The following is a 20,784-nucleotide window of genomic DNA, read 5'->3' as shown; positions in this document are numbered from 1 at the left end:
TGACCCCAGACAAATTACGTGATCTCCCTGCTCCTCGGTTTCCTTATTTGTACCTTATCTTTCCTTCCTCTTTCCTTGTTTGGAGAATGAAAAGATTTAACATGTGTAAGCTCTTGGAGCAGCAACTGGCACTGAACAGCACCCAGGAACGTGAGTCAGCACCATCACAGGACACAGCCCTGGCTCTGGGTGGGAGCCCGGGGCCCTTCACATCTGGCCCTTGCCCACCCGTCCCTAGCTGACCCCGACCCTTGGCTTAGTCTTGGGGAGAGCTCACAGGCCCCTAACACCCCACCTCCTCTCTGTGGCCTCCCTGCCCTGGCTCAGCTGCTCCCTCTGCCTGGGGTGCTCTTTCCAGCCCAGCTGGCCCACTAACTGCTATGCAGCCATAAAGACTTAAGATACCTGTTACCTCTTTCCAAAGCCTTCCTTGAAGCCCCAGAGACTTAAGATACCTGTCACCTCTTTCCAAAGCCTTCCTTAAAATGCCAGGCTGAGTTAGATAGATGGTCCTGCTCTGACTTTATTATGTACCCTGTGCCTACCACCATAACAGCACTTGTTGCACTACTGCAGGTCATTGTTTACATTAGGTCCTTGGGCAGGACCAGGAACCTCCAAGGCAAGGACCATTTCCTTCAGACAGCCCATAAGTTGATCACGGGCTTAGGCCACAGTTTCCTCCCCACCTGTTGACCTCTGGAGGTCTAAGAAAACAGCAGATTCCACTGCTGTTCCCAGGAAACTTCTCTACTTGCTCTCCTGGAATTGACACTGCCTACCCCCCAGCTCAGCACTTTTCAGTGAGGAAGGGCTGGTCTGTTTTCACAGCCCCAACAGCAGCCTGGTGGTAAAGCTAGTGTGACAGACAAAGCAGCCCCCTGACATTGGGGCAATTAAAATGGCTTTTCTGCTATTATTCAAGTAATTAGGAAGAAAGATATCTCCTCAGCTTAAAATGCTTTCTCCTTTCTATATCCAGAGGTTTGAATCTTACCTTTTCTCAAAGCTCAGGCCAAGCATTATTGCCTTCAGAAAATATCTATCCACTTATCCCCATTCATTTAATAACTTCTAAGAGTAAGGCATGTTGCTCAGCTGTGGGTAGGAACATAACGTCTCTGTCCTAAAGGAAATTACGATCTGGCAGGAAAAACAGGCAATTATAAAATAGGTGTACAAGAATGCTAGTGGAGGGAGAATACCAGGTTCTGTGGGAGTTCTCCTCCGTAAGCTAGAGCTAATAAAACCTCAGTATTTTCATATAGTGATTAATAGACAAGACACGAAGGTGTCTAGTACCATGCCTGGCGCATTGCATGCGCTCAGTAGGCAAGTATCTCCACCCCCAGGCCCACCCCGAGGTGCTGTGTGCCTCTGTTCACTTTCAGGCTTTCGTGGCAGCTACTTAGAGCTCATCTGCCTCCTAAAGCACGAGCTTAGGAGGGCAGGCACATGGCTGAGTCACCAGATCCCCCTCCTCAGTGAGACATCTGCCTCAGTGTAGCATGGTGCCTCCGACTCTGAGCAGGCCCTGGGTTAGCAGCTGCTGAATGCATTAGCAAGTGAGTGAGTGGTGAATGGTGGGAGGCTGGAGAGAAGTGGCCATAAATAAATGTTCCCAAAGCCAAGCAGAAACGCAGCCAGATTCTGAGGCAGTTTGTAGAGTCCTGACCTATTTATTGTCAACATACAAGCAATGAAAGTAAACCTCAAAAGCAGGCTGAGAACTATCAGTGAGGAAGCCTCTCAGCCGGGAGCAAGCAGCCCACTGTGAGATGCAGGGCTTGTGAAAACCTTCCTGGGCACCCTAGTGCAGAGTGGGGCCAGTGTTTACCTGTGGGGTCCCAAGACAAGGCCCAGCAGGGAAAAAGGAAACAGGAGGCTTTTCCGTGGCCAAATTCCAATCTGTCTCTGAAGTACGTCACCTGCTGCTAGTTCAGTAGACCCCTTGCAGGTCAAAGCCTGCATGATTTCATGTGATTCTTGAAACGACTGTCACATGGTCATTATTACATTTATTCCCACTTCACATTGTGCGCCTTGTCCAAAGTCACACAGGGAGCAGGAGACAGCACTGGCCAGGTCCCTGCTTTCTGCTGCTGGAGGCCTCTTCTCGCTTGGAGCATTTCATTCTCACACTTTGGACTCCACCCACAGACACGCTCCATCCCCTCTCCCCCAGCCCCACCGTCTTCCCAACCCAGGCAAATGTGTTGGCTGATGGGCACTCTGCTCCTCACCCCCTTGCTCCCACCATTCCACCCTGGCCACCTCCTCCAAGGTCATGGACTTGCTCTCCTTCTCACCCTCCTAACCTTTGTGAAACTCTTCTGTTGGCTCTCATGCATGACACAGCACTAGGCTCTTCTCTGAACTGTCCATTTTCTGACCACTGTCTTTCCCAAGGTGGAGAGGGGCCGAGAGAGAGAATGTAAGAGAACGTCTGCTTGGCTGGTGCCGGAAAGCAAGGCCAGGCACAGTTAGTTAAGGCAATCTCTCACGGAGACAACATGGGGAAGTGAAGGGAGTGCTGGGCAGGAGTCTGAGCTCTGCCCAGCCCACTAGCCAGGGGACCTCAGGGAAGTACGTTCATGGCTCTGTAAAATGACAGTAATCATCTTTCTGGGCTTTCTTTTAAATTTGCTGGAGACTTAAGGAAATAAAGAGGAGAGTGGTTTACTAACACAGTTAACACCCAGCAGACACCATCCTGAATGAGGACAAGGTCGGCTCAGGTAAACAGCAAATCCACACGATGTGAGGCTTAGGGTAGAATCTGTATGAAGCTGCCTTCTGTTTCCACAAGTGGAGCTGTCATTACCTCTTACTCTTTTTTTGTTTTGTTTTGTTTTTGAGACAAGGTTTCACTCTGCTGCCCTGGCTAGTATGCAGTGGCATCATCAGAGCTCACTGCAACCTCAAACTCCTTGGGCTCAAGAGATCCTCCTGCCTCAGCCTCCTGAGTAGCTAGGATTACAGGCATGTGCCACCACGGTGGGTAATTTTTCTATTTTTTGTAGATACCGGATCTTGTTCTTGCTTAGGCTGATCTTGAACTCCTGGCCTCAAGCAATCCTCCTGCCTTGGCCTCCCAGAGTGCTAGGATTACATGTGTGAGCCACCAGGCCCGGCTCATTACCTCTTACTCTCTTAACTTCTAAAGAGAAAAACAAGGTGGCAGGTTCCTCGCTGTAGCCTGGAGAATTGCCTTGGGCCTCACCAGGTAGGACCAGACTGTCGTGTCCTGTCTTTGTGGAACAGTCCAGGTCTACCGAGGAGCATCACTGAGGTCCACTGGAGGGATGGCGTGGAGCCCACCCCCAGGCCTCGCTGCTTGGGAATCTCCACGCCCACATATCCAATCCCTGCTTTGCACCTGTGCTCTCCTCCAGCCTCTACTCACCCTGTCCTCTCCCGGGAGAGCCAATCCCTCTCTCTCGTAACTGGGACCTAGTGATTGTTCAATAAATATCTTTGAATAATTGCTTGCTTTTGAGTTTGCTGAGTTTTGCTGGGTATTACATTTCTCAGCCTGCAAGAATTTTTTTTTTGGTGGGGGCAGAGAGGACCGCAGCTCACTTGAGCTCTGGCCACCTCTGCTTTCTCTTTCTCTCTTCCTGTGCTTATTTAAAAAATAAACCACGAAAACACCTCATTTACTGAGTACTGACTATATATCAAATATATTCCCATGCTACATACTTAAAAGAAACTCAACCATCTGGTGAATAAAAGACATGGTCTCTGTCCCCAGGTGGGAGACGCACAGGCACGCACAAACAATCCACATTGCCGTTAAGTGCTATATGCGAGGTGTGTGCAAAGTGCCATGGCGGCAAGAGGAGGACATTTAATTCTGCCCAAGGGACCCAAGGGACACTGCCATGAAGGAGAAGCAAGGCTCTTCCAGAGGAGGCAGTGAACCATTTCAGGCAGAGGGAAGAGTGTCAGGGAAGGCACGGGGCAGGGACGGGGGGCGGGGATGGGGTTGGTGTCCTCAGTCATCAGCCTGGGGTCTCATCACTTCTCAACACCTATTCCGAGGGAATGAAGAAACCCACACCATGCCACCATGTCCCAGTTCAGTGACTGAAGAACAGAGATGCTTGGAATCAGAGCTGGAAAATATTCGGAAGTAATGTTTTTAGACACAGGAAGTAGGTCTGCAGAAAGGGAGTAACTCCCCTGCCACCCCATGGCTAATACGTGGTGGAGCCTGGACTAGACTATAGACCTGACTTTCTGCCAGACAATAGCGCTTTTCTGCTCTACTGAGCAAAGCAGAAAACCCCCAACTCCAACTTTTTCTTACTGTTTTGAAGCTGTTTTCCCTCCAACTTTTTATTTTGAACAATTTCAAATCTACAGAAATGTACACCCTTATACCTTTCATCTCAGTTTGCTCATGGTTAATATTTTGCCTCATGTGTGTCATCTCATTTTATGTTTTCTTCCTGAACCATTTGAAAGTAAGCTGCAGATATCATACTTTAATCCTAGGTACTTCAGCATACATTTCTCTAAAATAAAGATATTTTGATATTTAACTTAAATACCATCATTACAACAAAGAAAATAAACAATTTTCTAAAAAAATCGAATACAGATTCCATATCTGTATTTTTAAAAAGTTATCCAGTTTTTCCAAACATGCTTCTGATTTTTTTTAGATCCAGGATGCACTCATGCATTACATTTGGTTGCGTTGTTTATTTACTTTTAAGCTAGAATGCTGGCCTACTTTTTTATTTTTCATCGATGACGATTTTTTGTGTGTGAAGAATCCTGTAGGCTGTCTGGATTGCTTCCCTGTGATTAAATTCAGGAAGAACGCTACGTAGAAGACAGTGGGTACTCAGTCTACCACATCAGGTGGCATGAAATGTTAAGCTGCCTTTTACTTGAGAGGCAAAGGCTGGTTAAGGGGATGACTGCTAAGTCTCCGATGGAAAAGTACGCTTTCTCCTCGGTAATTATTAAATCCTCTATAGGGTGACTTTTTTTCCCTAATAGGAACAGGTTTGAAACAGATTTAATATTTTGATGTAGCAGACTGAAAATGTTGGTTCTCAAGTATTTCAGTGAGAAGCATATTCCCATAATCCCACCACTCAGTCTAGGAAACGTGAGGGCACGTCCTGACAGTGTGTAGTTCAAGGGAAGCCCTGCCAGGGAGAACCACCATCATGAACGTGGGGTTTTTAATTCTATGCATGTTATTTGTAGTACAGCCATACAACTGACTATTTTATAGGTGTGATTCTCAAACTTGTTTGGTCTCAGGACTCTCTATACTCTTAAAAATTATTGAGGATGCCAAAAATTTTATGTTTATGTAAGTCCATCCATATTTACCCTATTTGAAATTAAAACTGAGAATTTTTGAAAACACAAGAATACAGAAGCAAACATCTCATTAGCTGCCACAGCGTCAATGTTAGCACACATCGTGCAGCTCTGGAAAATTCCACTATGCATAATGAGACAAGAGTGAAAAGGCAAATAATATCTTAGTATTATTATATAGTTCTGACTCACAGACCCCTAAAAAGGGTCAGTCTCCTGACCACATTTTGAGAATAGCTGCATTACAGCAATGAAAGCAGTGAATTAGATCTGTGTATATTAACATGCAGAATCTCAAATGGTGACTGAGCCTCATTTTGTGAACGTTAGAATTAAAGAAAGGCTTTGGGTAAATGAAGTCTAAATTCAATGTTAAACCCAGACACTATTTCTTCTACCCAAACTGGCTGGAGGCTCAGACTGCTACGTCATGGCAATCAAGATGTTTGCCTTTTCTCCTTGGTGACCACAGCCCAGATGCTTGGACGGCCAATCTCCACTTTTCTGTGAAGTCTAGTAGAATCTGGAAAAAACACTCCAACCAACTGTTGAGAGAGTCTGATATTCTTAGACTGAATGTGTCTCACACCCACTTCCCACACTCTTTCAAGGCCACCAACATAGCCCTTTCCTTGTTGAGCCATTTGATAGCCACAAGGACATAAAGGGCCCTCAAACCTCAAAAACATTTATAAATTCTAATATGTGCCTGTGTCCCAAAATTTGGTCACACGTGGTAGTGGAACAGGTTTCAGCACAGCCTTGGGACAGCTGTAGAGATCCAGCTTGGGCCAAGGATGGGGATATTACGTTCAGCTCCAAGCGTAAATCAATAGCCTGGGAATGAGACCCTGGCTCCACCTCGGCTGCCATCCCTGATTATCAGGCAGCCGACCAGCTCAGTTCAACAAACAGTTGAGTAACTGCAAGCTATTTACTAGGCACAAGGACAGACAGAAGTGAACAACACAAGTGTCTTGCTCTTAAAAGAGCTCTATGCTGCTGGGGAGACCCTGCATAAACAGAGCACTGACAGGAGATGTGATCTGTCTCACGTGGTATTAACGGTGTGGAAGGACACAGGCTGCAAAAGCTAACAGAGATTAGGAGGCCTTGAGTCTAGTCTTGACTGCAAATTCTGGGCAAGGTTAGCTGTGAGAAGGTACAGCTAAGAGGACAGATTCTGAAAACCCAAGAGACCTGGGTTCAAATCCCAGCTCCACCAAGAAATACCAGTGTGGCCTGGGACAAGTAACTTTGCTGACCCTTGTTTTCTTATCTGTAAAGTGGGAACAATACAATACCTCAGAGAATAAGATACAATGTATATAATGTCATTAGTATAAAGCTAATAAAGACCAGTTCTCAACCATTTTCTGTCCCAGCACACCTGAGGAACATAACATGCTTTCGTGAGAATAACCTAGAATCTTTATGGTAATTTCTCTTAACTAGAGGCACATTGGATTCATTGGGATGGAGGACGGCAAAGAGGTTTCAGAAGCTCTCCGAATGGTTTGCCTACATGTTTCTAGGGAACTGTGTGTTCCATGGAGGGTAACTAGACTACATGATCTCTGAAGGCTTATTTAACTCTAATTTTCTGGGACTCTCTGATTTGCCCGTGTGAACAAGACCTCAAGGGAAACACCAGATTCCTCCAAACCCTGACCAGAGGCATATGCATGGATAGGCGGGACTGTGGGGTGGACCCAGGCTGTGCGAGACTTCTTACATCTTTACAACTTCAAGATCAGCAGCACACAGGAGCCAGCAACAATGATTATGCCCAGACAGCCAACTACTGACTATACAGGGAGCCGTAGTTCCTCAGTACCTGAGAGCAAGAGAAATGTCTGTTTTTCTGACCTCTTCTCTAACATGCCACATCAGGAAGCTCCACTGAGTAGCAGCTTTGGTAGCCCAGGCATTTTCAGGTACCATACATCAAAAGTAGCTAATTAAATCCAGCAATTCAATAAATGAGTATTGCTAGGCAATGTTTTAGGCACTGGGGAAACACCAGTGAACAAAAGACAAAAATCCTTGCCTTCTTGGAACTTACATTCTAGAGGGGTGGAGATAGACAGCAAATAATAAAATTAATAAGTAAGTTATGTAATATGAAAGCTGATGATACAAAATTGGGTCATTCTTATCATACTCAACTAAACCAGAGTGAGGAGGCTAGGGGGAAAAGCATTCAGGACATAACACTGCTCCAAACAAGTCCAGCTGCTGAAATTGCCTGTTACAACCTGAGATCAGTTTTCTCTGTAACTGCTGAAATAACTTGCTGCAACTCTAGGACAAATTTTGCCCACTGCTGTTGCTCACTAGTCAGAGCTTGCCAGCTCCCCAGAACCCTACTAGTGCCAATGAATTTTCTCAAAGAGCAATACATAACATTTCTTCTTATAAAACTTCCAACCTCCTCTTTGTTCTTCAGATATACCAAAGACCACCTGGTCTGTGTGAATGCCCTGAATTGTTATTCTTCCTTTCCAAATAAAACATTTTAATTCTAGAGATTTGTCTCTGTATTTTTAACTTCAACATACATGGTGTCAGAGGTGGGATACAAAGCTGACTCACGTTCGGGAGAATTACTGTCCCTTGGAACTACGGTGTAAGGTACCCACACTGGGACCCGGTGAGTCTCCTCCTACCCCACCCACTTCTGCGGGTTGCCCCTTCTTCCTCCTGGTGAGTCTCATGAACAGACCTCCCAAATTTGGTTGAGTTCTGTTTAACTGAGATTTGGTTGGGGAGAGGTCTTTCCCCCTCCTGTTTAGGAGAAAATACCTGGGGGAGGGTATTTTCTTCCTGTCAACCTCGGCTACAAGGTTTGGACCTAAAGGTTGGATGAGGATATTTTCCCCTTCATTTAAAGAAGGCTTATCATCCTTCCTGGTCAGCACATACTTTATTTTCCATCTATCTCTGCATTTATTGGGCCTTTGCATATTTAGTGCTTGTGTTTAACTGGCATTTGCGTATCTGGCATTAAAGCAGAGCATCCACAAAATGGGCTAAGTTCAAATGGATGCTAAGATATTTTCTGGAATCCAGCTGGTAACATGTTCAAACATTATAGGGATCATTCAAACAGTCTGTTGTTCTTGAAACAAAACTAAAAGACTATGGCTACAAAATCACACACTCTAAATAAGATATGCATATCTCATTGACATCTTGAGGCTAAAGAAAAACAAACCATTCAGGACTCAAAGAAGGCCTCACTACAAAATACTGTTTCAAAGTCAGCTAAGATTCTTTCCTTTTTGGAGCCTTCCCCTTCCTTTCTTACAATTCCTCCTTCTCTAAGCTAAACTCTCTTTTTCCAAAACTCTTCCGTTATTACGGTGTACTGACTAATTAAGTTAAAACACTCAAAACCCAACAAATAGTGAAAAAATCATTTTGACTTTCATGCTGCTTCTTAAAAGCAAAAGATGAAATTCCCATGTAAAAGATACTGTCCCTATACTAAATGGAATGGCAACATTCTTATCTTCAAGGACAAAGAATTAAGTCCAAGAAAATACTGTATAGACCTTGTCAGAATAAATCTTATCTTTTGGGCCTCCTCATATAATTTAGACACATTTTCACAGTTAACTATTCTTTGTATAATCCAGGATACCGGTAAATGAGTCAAACTGCTTGACTCAAAATTTGGTTCACAGTCATAAGACTGCCTATTACAAAAAAAAAACCAAACAAAAAAACCCAAACCTTAAAGTTTAGCCTTATTCTACTTTGTCAGAAAAATAATTTGGATCCAAATGTCTTTTATAAACTGATGAGTTCATATGTTTTACTATCTCATGACTAAAATCCTAAAATATAAGCTATAAGATGTTTATTTATATGTATGTATGTATTTGGAATGTGTTTATGCATATGTACATGTACTATAGTTGGATTTTGTAGCTACATAATAAAATATGGTATAGTTAGCCAGAATTCTCTTAAGCAAATTTACTCTGATTGGTTTAAATAAACAAGTATTCATATAAAATACATATTAATAGCAATTACCCAAATTTTTTTAGTTCATGTGACTTTAATCTTTGATAAATTAATTGGTTTTAAAATTGTTGACAAAATAAAATTAGAAGCATCTTCAGTAATTTTTAACATATGTTTCTGCCTGGGTTTACTGGTCAGCTTTATATTTGCCTCTGCTAGATGTTTTAAGGTCGTAAAGCTGTAAACTCAGTCTAAAACAAAATGATCTTTGTTTATGCAATTCTTTAATAAATAAGATTAGTATTTTGATTTGATAAAAACAGCTGTATCTTTTGAGTTATCAATAGGATACCCACATTTTTAAGGTTCTTAGGTAAACACTTGATATTAACAGGCTACAAAATTAGTTAATAAAAAAATAAACCCCTAAATATATTTAGGTCTATTAATCAAAATATGAATTGAGAAAAAGATAATTTTATATGAAAAAAACTTATGTGGTAAATTTTGTCCTAAGATAAAATGACTGTTATAAAATTAAAAAAAAAAAACTATAGGACTAAGACGGGGGGGTATGGGAAAATGATAAAGGTCTAAAGTGAAAGATTTATAAAATTGATCCTAATAAAGGAAGTTTTATGTGTGATCGCATTGGCTGCGATTAGAAAGAAATTATTTGTTTTTCTAAACATTAAACATTGCTGTCAGGAGTACACTGACACAGGACCAGAATCTGGTCCCCTATATTTAAACAATAATGTTTTCTTGAAGTGTTGATCTACTTTTAATAAAACTGTGAGAATTTTTTGATTTTTAATTCTAAAATCTGTTTCCTAAACTGCCATCTTCTTCCTCCAGTTTCAGGTTAAAAATGCTGTCCTCTTCATTTAAAATGGTAAGTTCATTTCTTGAGGCAGAGTTTTGCTTTTGAAATTTTCAGATTTGTATCTCAGAGGTTCAACTCCTGCTGCATCTCGTGGCACAGGATTTGCAGATCATACATCACTGCCTTCAGTCCCCCCACCCCCCACCCCCGCCCCCAAGGCCTGGGATGATAACTCTCTTCTGCAACTTTGTACTCGGCGCCTGTAACATTTTTCTCCAGTTCTAACTCTGCTGCTGTGGCCTGACACTAAATTGTTTATCTTGAAGGCCTAAAAAAAGCAATGTTTTTCTTCAGTATAACTTGATTCTGTACTCTTGGCATTTCTTGATATGTCTGAATTGTTCCATGTAACCAGGAAACTTCCCATGCTGTTACTAAGAGTCATGAATTCCCCTGCTCAAGATACTGGTTTTCATGTTTACGTTCCTCTATAATGTTAATATAATGTACATTCATAACCTTGGACACACTCTCCCCACGTCTGATTAAATTCAAGTACCCTTTTCATCAGCTTTGACTTCCAGGTTATGTAAACGAGCTTCCCATGAGGAGAAACATTCACACTGCAGATTTTTCTTTGCCTTTTTGGTAGCTAGTCTACACAATGAAGATTTTACATTTTATCAAGATAATTTTCTGTGTTACCTTTGTTAGGTTTTTGATTAATTAGGAAAAATGACCTCTAAAGCGGCTAAGGTTTTTCATTCATGTAACTTTCTACATTGCTTTTGAAGTCTTTTGACTACCATTCTTGTTGAATGAATATTACTTTATAGCAACTTGTGATTTCATTTTGATGAAGTGTTTTTTATCCTTTTAGCATCTTTGACAAACATCTCCAATAGCAAATCCTAAATTAAGTCTTTTTGACCTAAAATTTACTTTGGGATTTTCTATTGGGCCCCTGGAAAGCCTCAAAAGACATCTTTCTCATCTTGTAGAGATACTATTAATAAGTGATTAGGTATATTTGGTAAATTGTATAAGAAACATTGTTAAACGCTAAGTGATACTAGATATTCTTTTAGCTGCATTTACGGGGAGGTTGTTGATATGAATGTTTCAAAAATCATAAGATTATTAGATTTATAGAAATCTAATATGTTATCAGTCATAATTTTGGTTATCTTAAGATGCTATATATAATGGAAATAACTAAATTTCCTCGTTGACTGTAAACTTTTATTGGATTTTTAACCAAGCAATTCTAAGATTTTATTATCCACAGTTATTGTTTTGAACTCTTCTCTAAAAAAACATTTACAATCAGATTCATGGAAAAGACTCTAGAATGTTCTAAAATGTAGGTTTCTGACACTTTAAGATCAATGGACTAAATAAAAATTTCTAGAACTCTAATAAAGAAAATGATAGATTCATGGAAACTACTGATCAAGATAAAGCAGAACAAATGTTGATTACATGAGACTGAATAACTGATGAAGATAATGTTTTTATGACTTTTATTTAAAATGTTGGTCTTTACTCAAATGTTTTACCTTGCAGATTTAATGAAATTTTCCTGTCTTAAACTATCTATAATTTACAGCAATTAGGTAAAGTATATTTTTGCAAACAAAGACAAAAGCATTTTAAAAAATTTTTACCTAATTCTTCCAAGAAAACTATTTATGCGTATTCTTAGGACAATATGGTTTTTTACATAAGTCCAATAAAAATCTGCTTTCTCTTTATAGCAAAATAAAAACGTTGGTTATTACCAAGGCTTTGACTAAAATGTCATATTTGAAAATATGCATAAAATGCCTGTCTTCAAGGGTTCTAAGGCTTACAATGAATAAATAAAAACTGTCACTTCCTGGCAAGCCCAGGAACCTTAAGATTGTAAGTAAAAATCTAAAGTCTGCCTTGGTTTGGCTTCCTCGCCTCAACAAGTGTTTAAATCTGAGATTCCTATATAGTCAATGTAGAGGAAAAAAGTTGTTTCCAAAAAAATTATAATATACCTGTTATTAGATGGTAAGTCTGTACATTGATTTGGAGTTCTTGTTACCTGCCTATAGACTAAGTCCTAAATTTTTCTAGGTTTCTCTAATTCACCTTTCATCCATAAAAATTACTAAAACAGAAACTGTTCTGTTCCTAAAGCCCTATAAGCTGAAACTATATAAATTTTAAAGAAACAAGTCTTGTGCCTGATGCTGGGACCACACAGAAGATTCACGGAACTGCCTGATGCCTAATCAGAGATGTTCACACTGCAAACCAGGACAAGAGACTGACATTTTCCACACTATAAATGGCTTTTTGTAAGATGTGAAACAAGACTCCATATCATAATGAGACTTTCACTCTCCTTAATGATACCTTTTTCATTTGACAGGATAATGGTATAATTAAGATTTTACAATCAGTAACTTCTGATAACTTGACAAAACCCGACCTAAAAAAATCCTTTTACTCCATATAACGGGTAACTTTAACAACATCCGACAACTTTTTGTTCAAATTGTACTGATGGCCCCTTTTGTAAAGCTAATGTTCTCTGCTTTAACTCAACCCAGTCTTGATATGCTACTAAGTGGCTACAGCAAGTCTCACCAGGTCTGTCTGGACTTTTTGATCTGTTTAGTTGGTTACCTTCAAAATTAGGCTCATGGCTTAGAATTATTATTCAAATTGGATTTATTATATTCTTGATTTTTTTTGTATCATAATTTTTAAACTTTGTTCTTACTGTCTGTCTAATCTTTGTAAAGCCAACTCTCCTAACAGGATGTTAGCTCAAAACCTCTAGATGACTGCTGATGGAACTTAAAAGATGAAATGAGGCTAGAGTCCAAACAGACCTGCCCTGGGAACACTGTTCCTTCCGGCCTCTTTGTTACCCAAATGTGGCCTGTGTCCTTGACATAGACCCCCATATCTTTCTCCTGACGTGAGACAGAGACAACAGGGACAGGTCCATCCTGGCACCGAGAGACAATCAAACCTAACTTCAAAATGGCTGACAAGTGATGCTTTCAGAGAAAGATCTTGATCCAAAGGGGGAAATGTGAAAGTTGATCCTACAAATTGGGTCATTCTTATTACATCCAACTAAAACAGAATCCAGAGACAAGAGCAGAAAAGTATTCAGGACAAATAATATTGCTCCAAAAAGGTAATTCTCTGCTAGTCCAGCTGCTGAAACTGCCTGTTGTAAGCTGAGACTAGTTTTACTGACTGCTGAAATAACTTGCTGTAACCCTCCACTAATTTTGCCATTGCTCACCAGTCAGAGCTGGCCAGCTCCCCAGAACCTTACTAGTGCCAGCCGATTTTCTCAAAGACCAACACATAACACTTCTCCTCTTATAAAACCTTTAACCTCCTCTTTGTTTCTTTAGACATGTTGAAGACCACTGTTCTGTGTGTATGCTCTGAATTGCAGTTCTTTCTTCTCAAATAAAACATTTTAATTTCAGAGATTCATCTCTGCATTTTTATTTTACTTTGATAGTAACATGTCAGAAGGTGGTAAATGCTTTAGAAAAAAACCCAAAGCACATAAAGACAACGGACTAGGGAAAGGACTGAAATTAACTGGTTCGCCCACAAAGTGGCAGACATCTATCACTCATTCATATTGTGTCTCTTGCTGCTGCACTGTGATGTCAACTAGTTCCCACTTAGGTCAGCCTCGTCCAACCAACATTACCGGGATCCATTCTGTGTAGGGCCAAAACCCCAGAGATTCCTCCAGCAAGCACTCTAGCTACCTGTATCAGGCCTTCCCCAGCTTGGTAAAAGGAACCCACCCGAGTCGTGTCTCACTCGTGTCTTTCTCTCACATCCACACTGGATCCATCAGCAGGTCCTGGAAGCTATACCTCCAAAGTACTTCCTGAATGTGGTGACTTCTCACCACCTACACTGACTGCTCCACTGACTGCTCCACTGCCAGTCCAAACCACCATCACCTCTTACCTGGATGACTGTGGCAGCCTCCCAAAAGGTCTTCCTGCCTCCATCCTTGTCACTAGGCTGACCATTATCCACACAGTGGCCAGAGCGATTTTTCTTAAGCTTCTATCAGACGTCTTTCCCTCTGCTTAGAACCCTCCAAAGGCTTTCCCATAATACTATGAGTAAAATCTAAACTCCACAGCACAGCTCACAGGCTTTATGCAGTCAGGCACGAGAAGGCCTTCTCTGCCCTTATTTCCCTTCACTCTTCCCTTATTCATGTTGCTTCCACCTCCCTACTTTTTTTCTGACCCTGAGATGGAGCAAGGGTCCCTCTTAGGGGCCTGCAGGGCCCCCCAAGCATGGAAACAGAGGAAAACCTTGAGTCCCTTCAGGGCAAGTTCTGGGCACCTGGCTAGCCTTGAAAAGTCAATGGAAATAACAGTGGCCCTCCAAGCAAGCCAGAGTCATGAGGTGTTTTGGTTCCCTATGGAAACAAAAAGATGGCATCTTAACATATGTTCTTGAGTTGTTTTTTAGAAACCCCCCAACAGATAGAAAATGCAGATAAGGGGAAACTGAGGAATTGAACTCTGACTGCCATTCTTTGTTCTAAATTTCCCCCTGAGGAGCCTGGAGAGAGTCACACCCATCTTAATGTTCCTTTCTGCTCATCCAAGAATCTCTGAATCTACCTATGATCCATAGGTCCGCTGCTTCAGGACATCCCACCTTTTTGGGCTAGGCCAATAAATAACCTCCATGTATTTATTTCAACTTCTGTTTCCTGAAATGTACCCCGCCTTTAAAAGCCCTGGCCTGTATGTCACTGGGAACTCTGGGTCTTAAGAGTTAGCTGCCCGTTCTCCTTGCAAGGCGCCATGCAATAAAAATGCCTCTTCCCCTGCTGCAACTCTGAGCTGCAGTGTCTGGCTTTGTTGCGCCAGGTGTGCAGGCCCCAGTTTGGTTCAGTAATTACCCCTGAACCCACCAAATTTTTCCCATCTCAGGACACCTGCTGCCCCTCTTGTCCCCACACCCCCAACGTATTCATCTTTAGGTTTCTGCATGGCTGCCTCACGCCACCACTGAGGTCTCAAAGTCAATATTCCCACCAAGGGCACCAGCCAAGGCAGCGGCCCAGTCATTCTCTGCCACATTGTTCTAGTTTACCTTTTTCCTATCTCTTGTTTATGATTTCTTGACTGTATCCCCCCCACCTTGCCCCAAGTACAATTTAAGGACAAGAGTACCTGACTTGTTCACCACTGTGCCCCTGGCACCCAGAGCAGCCCCTGGCTGACCAGCTGTCTGGGACACCTGCCAAGTTCCTTTTTAAAAACTCATCCCTATCTTCAAACTTTTCCTGAAATCCCATTTTCTCCTTGACATCCTTCCTGACAGCCCCCAACTTCTCACCTTGTTGCTCTTCCTGTCTACACTTAATATTGTCTAAGCTATGTGGTCCTTACACCGAGTCTCTCATTTCTGTGAGCGCTGTCTTCCCCACTCTCTTCAAGTCCGGGAGGGCCGACGCCAGCTCTAACTCAGAGTGTAAGAGCGAAAGAGCAAGGTATCTGTAGTCAGGAGGCACAGATTCAAGTTCTGGATCTATCACTCGCTGGCTAGTCAAGCTACTCTCTGTTTCTTTGCCTTGGTTTCTTCCTCTATGACATGGAAACAATAAAAACACTACCTTTAGACTGTTGTGAGAATTAAGTGAAATAATGCCAGTGAAAGCACTGGGTACACTTTCATGTGCTCAAGAGAACTCCCAGCTCCCAGTCCACAAAGAGGGGCTCATAACACCTTTCTTGATCGATGGGTGGCCCGAGCTAAGGCCGATAAGATACGTTTTCATTATACAAAGTCCCTTTGTATCCCCACCATAGGCACCACAGTAACTTTAGAATGTAGAGATCCCTATATGTCAGCATGAGGAAGAATGAAAACACTGTGCCTACCAGGTCTGTCATTACAGGGCCAGGTCAGGGACCTGTGACGGAGTGCCAGCACCCTTGCATAGGGGAGGGAGGCACAAGAAAACCTAGGCTTTTGCTTTGGTTTGGCCACTAATCCACTCACCACAGACAAGTTATCCTACTCAGGGCCTCAATTTCCTGATCAGTTCACTTAAGAGCTGGATGAGATTAGCAATCTTTAAAACTCGAAGTCATTATCACCAACAACTTTTTTCCCCCTCAATGAAATATTGAGGAATACATTAAAAAAGATAAAAGTAGAGTTATTTTGGCTGAAGTAGAGGGTAAGATGCCCAAGGCACCACTATCCTAGATGATCTGCTGTAGATCATCTCCAAGGTCAAGATGGAAACTTCTAATACTTCTACAATTTTAAAAGACATTTGAAAAGAAATTACTGTGCTTCCTCCTCATTTACTTCTGATACAATTTTCTGCAATTAGCAACTGACAGGATAGAGCAAGCTGCTTGAACTTTTCACAACGTAATTTACAACTGAAAATTATTTTGGAAGTTAACATGCCTTTGAAATGGAAAGCATTCTGTTTTCCACTGCTCCCCACACAAATCCTTTAAAGCAGTGGTCCCCAACTTTTTTGGCACCAGGAACAGGTTTCATGGAAGACAATTTTTCCATGTGGGGGCATGGAGCTCTGTGGCCGCCCAGTCCCTAACAGGCCAGGGACCAGTTGGGGACTGCAGCTTTAAAGCTAAATTACTAAAATGATAGAAAACTAGGAGGTAAGTTGTTGGGGAGTTTAGGTCTTAATTGTTAGCTGCCTGTTTTCCTTGCAGAAAAGCAGAAATAAAGACAACCACACACACACTCAAAAGCAGCGAGTTCCCCTGGGCCAGTTAATTCCAGCAGCTCAGCAGAGACTGCACCATGAGGTAAGAGCTATGCTCCCCTTGGTAAAGCCTCCTTTATGGACCAGAAGGAACAGCGGACAAGGTCTGCTCATTGTCATGTCAATTTTAGTAACTCACTGCAAAACGCTTCTAAAGAGCCTGTGCAATGTGCTGGAAAAACCACTGGACAAGGCCTTTCTAGTTGAGCCCAGGCTCTGGTCCTTCCTCAACTGGCCATGTGACCTTGGCCAAGCCCCATGACTTTCTGGAGGTTAAGCCTTCTCAGCCACAAAACAGGAATGGTAACAGCTTCCTCACCCATCCAACAGGGTTAAAAGAATTAAATAAGAAAACTGGTGAAATAGCGCCTTCACTGTTTTATGATAAGTAAGATGCAAAGCTGCAACGAGTTAATCAAATAAATGCCAACCCCCACAAGATAAGACTCTGTACAATCTTTCAGAGTCACAGGGCAGCGAAGAGTCAGGTCCAACATGTAATCTCACATTTAGAAAGAGCACTCCCAATTAGGAGAGCAGTTTGCAGACCCTCTGGTGTGCACACGTGCTAAACAGCAATAGTCTACGGGACTAATAGCCTTCTTGCTATCACAGTTCATGAAGTTTCTATTATAAAAGGAACCCTCTTTGCCCGTATGTAGAGAAAACATACTGTATGTCTCGGGCCACTCCAGAGAGAAGAGCAGGACCTACCAACTACACCTCTGAGCCAAACAACAATCCCCTAAGATAGTTAAGACCCTCCTCCCTACAATCTGAGGCAGGAGTTAACTTCAGAGTAAGCCCTTTTGGCCCGGAAGCCATTAAAGGTCACAGGCCCCAAGAGACACAGTCCTGTGTAATGGAAAGACCAGCAGATGGAGAGTGAGCAAACTAACTTGCTGTGTGACCTTGGGTAAGTCTCTTGCCCTCTGGTCCTGGATTTCCCAATCAATATAACAAGGGGATCTGGGACAATTTCTATGGTCCCTTCACTGTTAAGATTGTAGGTTTCCTCTTGACATCCCTCTGTCCCCTTTTTTGGTCCCAGTACTCACCTCGTGGCCATGGCTGACAGGCTGCTGCACAGGGAACCCTGAGGAGGTGAGTCCTATATTCCCCCGAAGCTGCCTTGATCAGAGGACCACAGACCCTCTGAAGGCAACTTGATTTTTAGACTACTTAAAGCCAAAACAGGAAAAGGAAGCTGAACCAGAGACAAAGGGGAAACAAACCCAAGTTAAAAACTGAAACCTAGGTAGAAAATAGAGAAACAAGAAGCTAACAGTGCAAGCGCCCCACCAGCGTGGGTGGCTGAGAGCCACTGCACAGGCCTGAAACCCCCAAGGCTGCCAACCTCAAGCCTCTAAGTGCTTCCTGCAAGGGCGGACAAAACCGGGCTGGGGGTGGGGACCAGGTAGTGGTGCTGGCTCCAACTCTGATTAGCTCTACAGTCTTGTCTAAGTCAAAGCCATTAAGACGTCTGGACCTAGGTTTCCCATCTGTTATAGAAAGTGCAGGCTCAGCACAGATGACTTCCTACAGGCCTTCATGAAACGGCTGCAAGAACTTGGAAGAGTCCTCGCGGATCTTCCAGAGAACAGAAGACTAGATGATAAAGACTACAAGCTGGTGAAGGCTTAATATTTGAGTTTGGAATAAAATTTGTACTTCTGTTGGGGAGATATTGCTCTCTAATGATGTTTCAGTGAGCAATTTAGAGCCTGAAATGAAAACATCTGAGGAAAATTGAACCTGGCTTTGTTATTTGTTCATTAAGTGAGCCTGTGGCCTTGATTTCCTCAACTGTAAAATGGGTTTAGTTATTCTTATTTTGACTATCTCCACAGGGTTCATAAGAAGACAAGATCCACTCCTTTTTTTCCCTTCAAAATTTATTGAAAACAAGCCAGGCACAGTGGCTCATGTGTGTAATACTAGCACTCTGGGAGGCTGAGGTGGGAGGATTGCTTGAGGCTGGGAGTTTGAGACCAGCCTAAGCAAAAGCGAAAGCCTTCCTCCCCACATCTCTACAAAAAATAGAAAAGTTATTAGCTGGGCATCGTGGCAATGTGCCTGTGGTCCCAGCTACTCAGGAGGCTGAGACAGGAGGATCATCTGAGTCCAAGAGTTTGAGGTTGCAGTGAGCTGTGATAAGGCCACCACACTCCAGCCTAGGTAAGAGAGAGAGACTCTGTCTCAAAAAAAAAAAAAAAAAAAAAATTACTGAGAACCCACTAAGTGGCATGCATTATGCTAGAAACCAAAACTTTTAAAAGAATGTAGTACTTGTCCTTATAGTTTAGAAAGGAAGAGACTGGTAAGTTAGCAAGTAGATGCATTAAAATGATATTACTAATATAGTGTAAAATAGCTGTACAGAGTACGGAACAAAAGAAAGATCAGTTCTAACTGGAGAGATGAATGTACTCTGCTGAAAATGCAGTTAATGGGGTTTGACATAAGGTCTCACTCTGTCATCTAGGCTGGAGTACAGTGGCCTCATCACAGCTCACTGCAACCTTGAACTCTTCAGTTCAAGTGATCTTCCTGCTTCAACCTCCCCAGTAGCTGGGGCTACTACAGGCTCTTGCCACGATGCCAGGCTAATTTTTCCATTTTTAGTAGTGACAGGGTCTCACTCTTGCTCAGAGCTGGTCTCAAACTCCTGAGCTTGAGCAATCCTCCGGCCTTGGCCTCCCGGAGTGTTAGGATTACAGTGTGAGCCACTGTGCTGGGCCTCTAAAAGGCCTTTAAAGATACGCTTTTCCCTTTAAGTACCATTTTAGTTGCAAACCACAATTCTGACATTATAGTTTTCATTTTTTGTTGTTCAAAATAACTTTTATTTTCCCTTTTAATTTCTTCCTTTATCCATAGATTGTTTGGAAGTATTTTATTTAATTTTGAAACATTTGGTATTTTCCTACATCTGTTGCTATTTGTTTCTAATTTAATTCTACTATGGTCAGAGAATATATTCAGTATGATTTCTTCTTTTGTTTTTCCTGGTATGATCTTTTACATTTAGAGAAATGTGTTTTATGGTCCAGCATGTAGTCTATCTTGGTGAAGGTACCATGTGCACAAGAAAAGAATGTATATTCTAAAATTAGGTGCAGTGTTCTCAAGATGTCAATTAGGTCAAGGTAGTTAATAGTATTGTTCAGAAGTTCTATGCCCTTGCTATTTTTTGTTGTTGTGTTTTTTTTTTTTTTTGTCTAATTCTTCTATCAAATGCTGAGAGAAAGGTCTTAAAATCTCTAACTATGACTGTGGATTTTTCTATGTCCCTCTTTAACTCTGTCAATTTTTATTTCATGTATTTCAAAACTCTTGTTAGTACATTTCCCATCCTGTATTGGTTTTCTGCGGCTGCTCTAACAAATTACCACAAACTTAGTAGCTTATAACAACACAAATTTATCATCTTACACTTCTGTAAGATAATAGTTTAAGTCAGAAGTCCAACATGGATCAGAAGTTCAACATGTGTCCCACTGGGCTAAACTTAAGGTGTTGGAAATGCTGTGTTTCTTGCTGGAGGCTCTAGAGAAGAATCATTTCCTCACCATACCCAGCTGCTAGATACTACTTGCGTTGCTTAGCTCATGGCCCCTCCCTCCATCTTCAAAGCATGCAATGCAGCATTGCTCTGACCCTTCTTCCATAGAGACATTTCTTTCAGACCACAGCCTGGACACATTCTTTGCTTTTAATGACCCACGTCATTAGACTGGGCCCACTAGATAATCCAAGAAAACTGCTCCATCTCAAAGCCCATAACTTTAATCATATCTCCAAAATCCCTTTTGCCACGTAAGGTAACATATTC

General features: G+C 42.1%; 1 protein-coding gene across 3 annotated transcripts in view; it reads right to left on the bottom strand.

The window, feature by feature from the left end:
* EVL (Enah/Vasp-like) overlaps window positions 1–20,784 on the bottom strand; it is a 178,034-nt gene that overhangs the window by 67,122 nt on the left and 90,128 nt on the right. For 2 of the 3 annotated variants that reach the window (XM_069489684.1, XM_069489693.1), the window contains exon 1: window positions 18,008–18,109. The exons of the other annotated variant lie outside the window; for it this stretch is intronic. In XM_069489684.1, the coding sequence (XP_069345785.1) occupies window positions 18,008–18,018 (11 nt within the window). In that variant the 5' untranslated portion in view covers window positions 18,019–18,109. Of the gene's footprint in view, window positions 1–18,007; window positions 18,110–20,784 lie in introns of those variants that run through there. 3 annotated transcript variants of the gene reach the window in all.

Source organism: Eulemur rufifrons, chromosome 2, assembly GCF_041146395.1.
Source record: "Eulemur rufifrons isolate Redbay chromosome 2, OSU_ERuf_1, whole genome shotgun sequence".
Taxonomy (NCBI): Eukaryota; Metazoa; Chordata; class Mammalia; order Primates; family Lemuridae; genus Eulemur; species Eulemur rufifrons.
The sequence above is the reverse complement of the archived record's forward strand: the minus strand, read 5'-3'. Positions and strand labels throughout refer to the sequence as shown.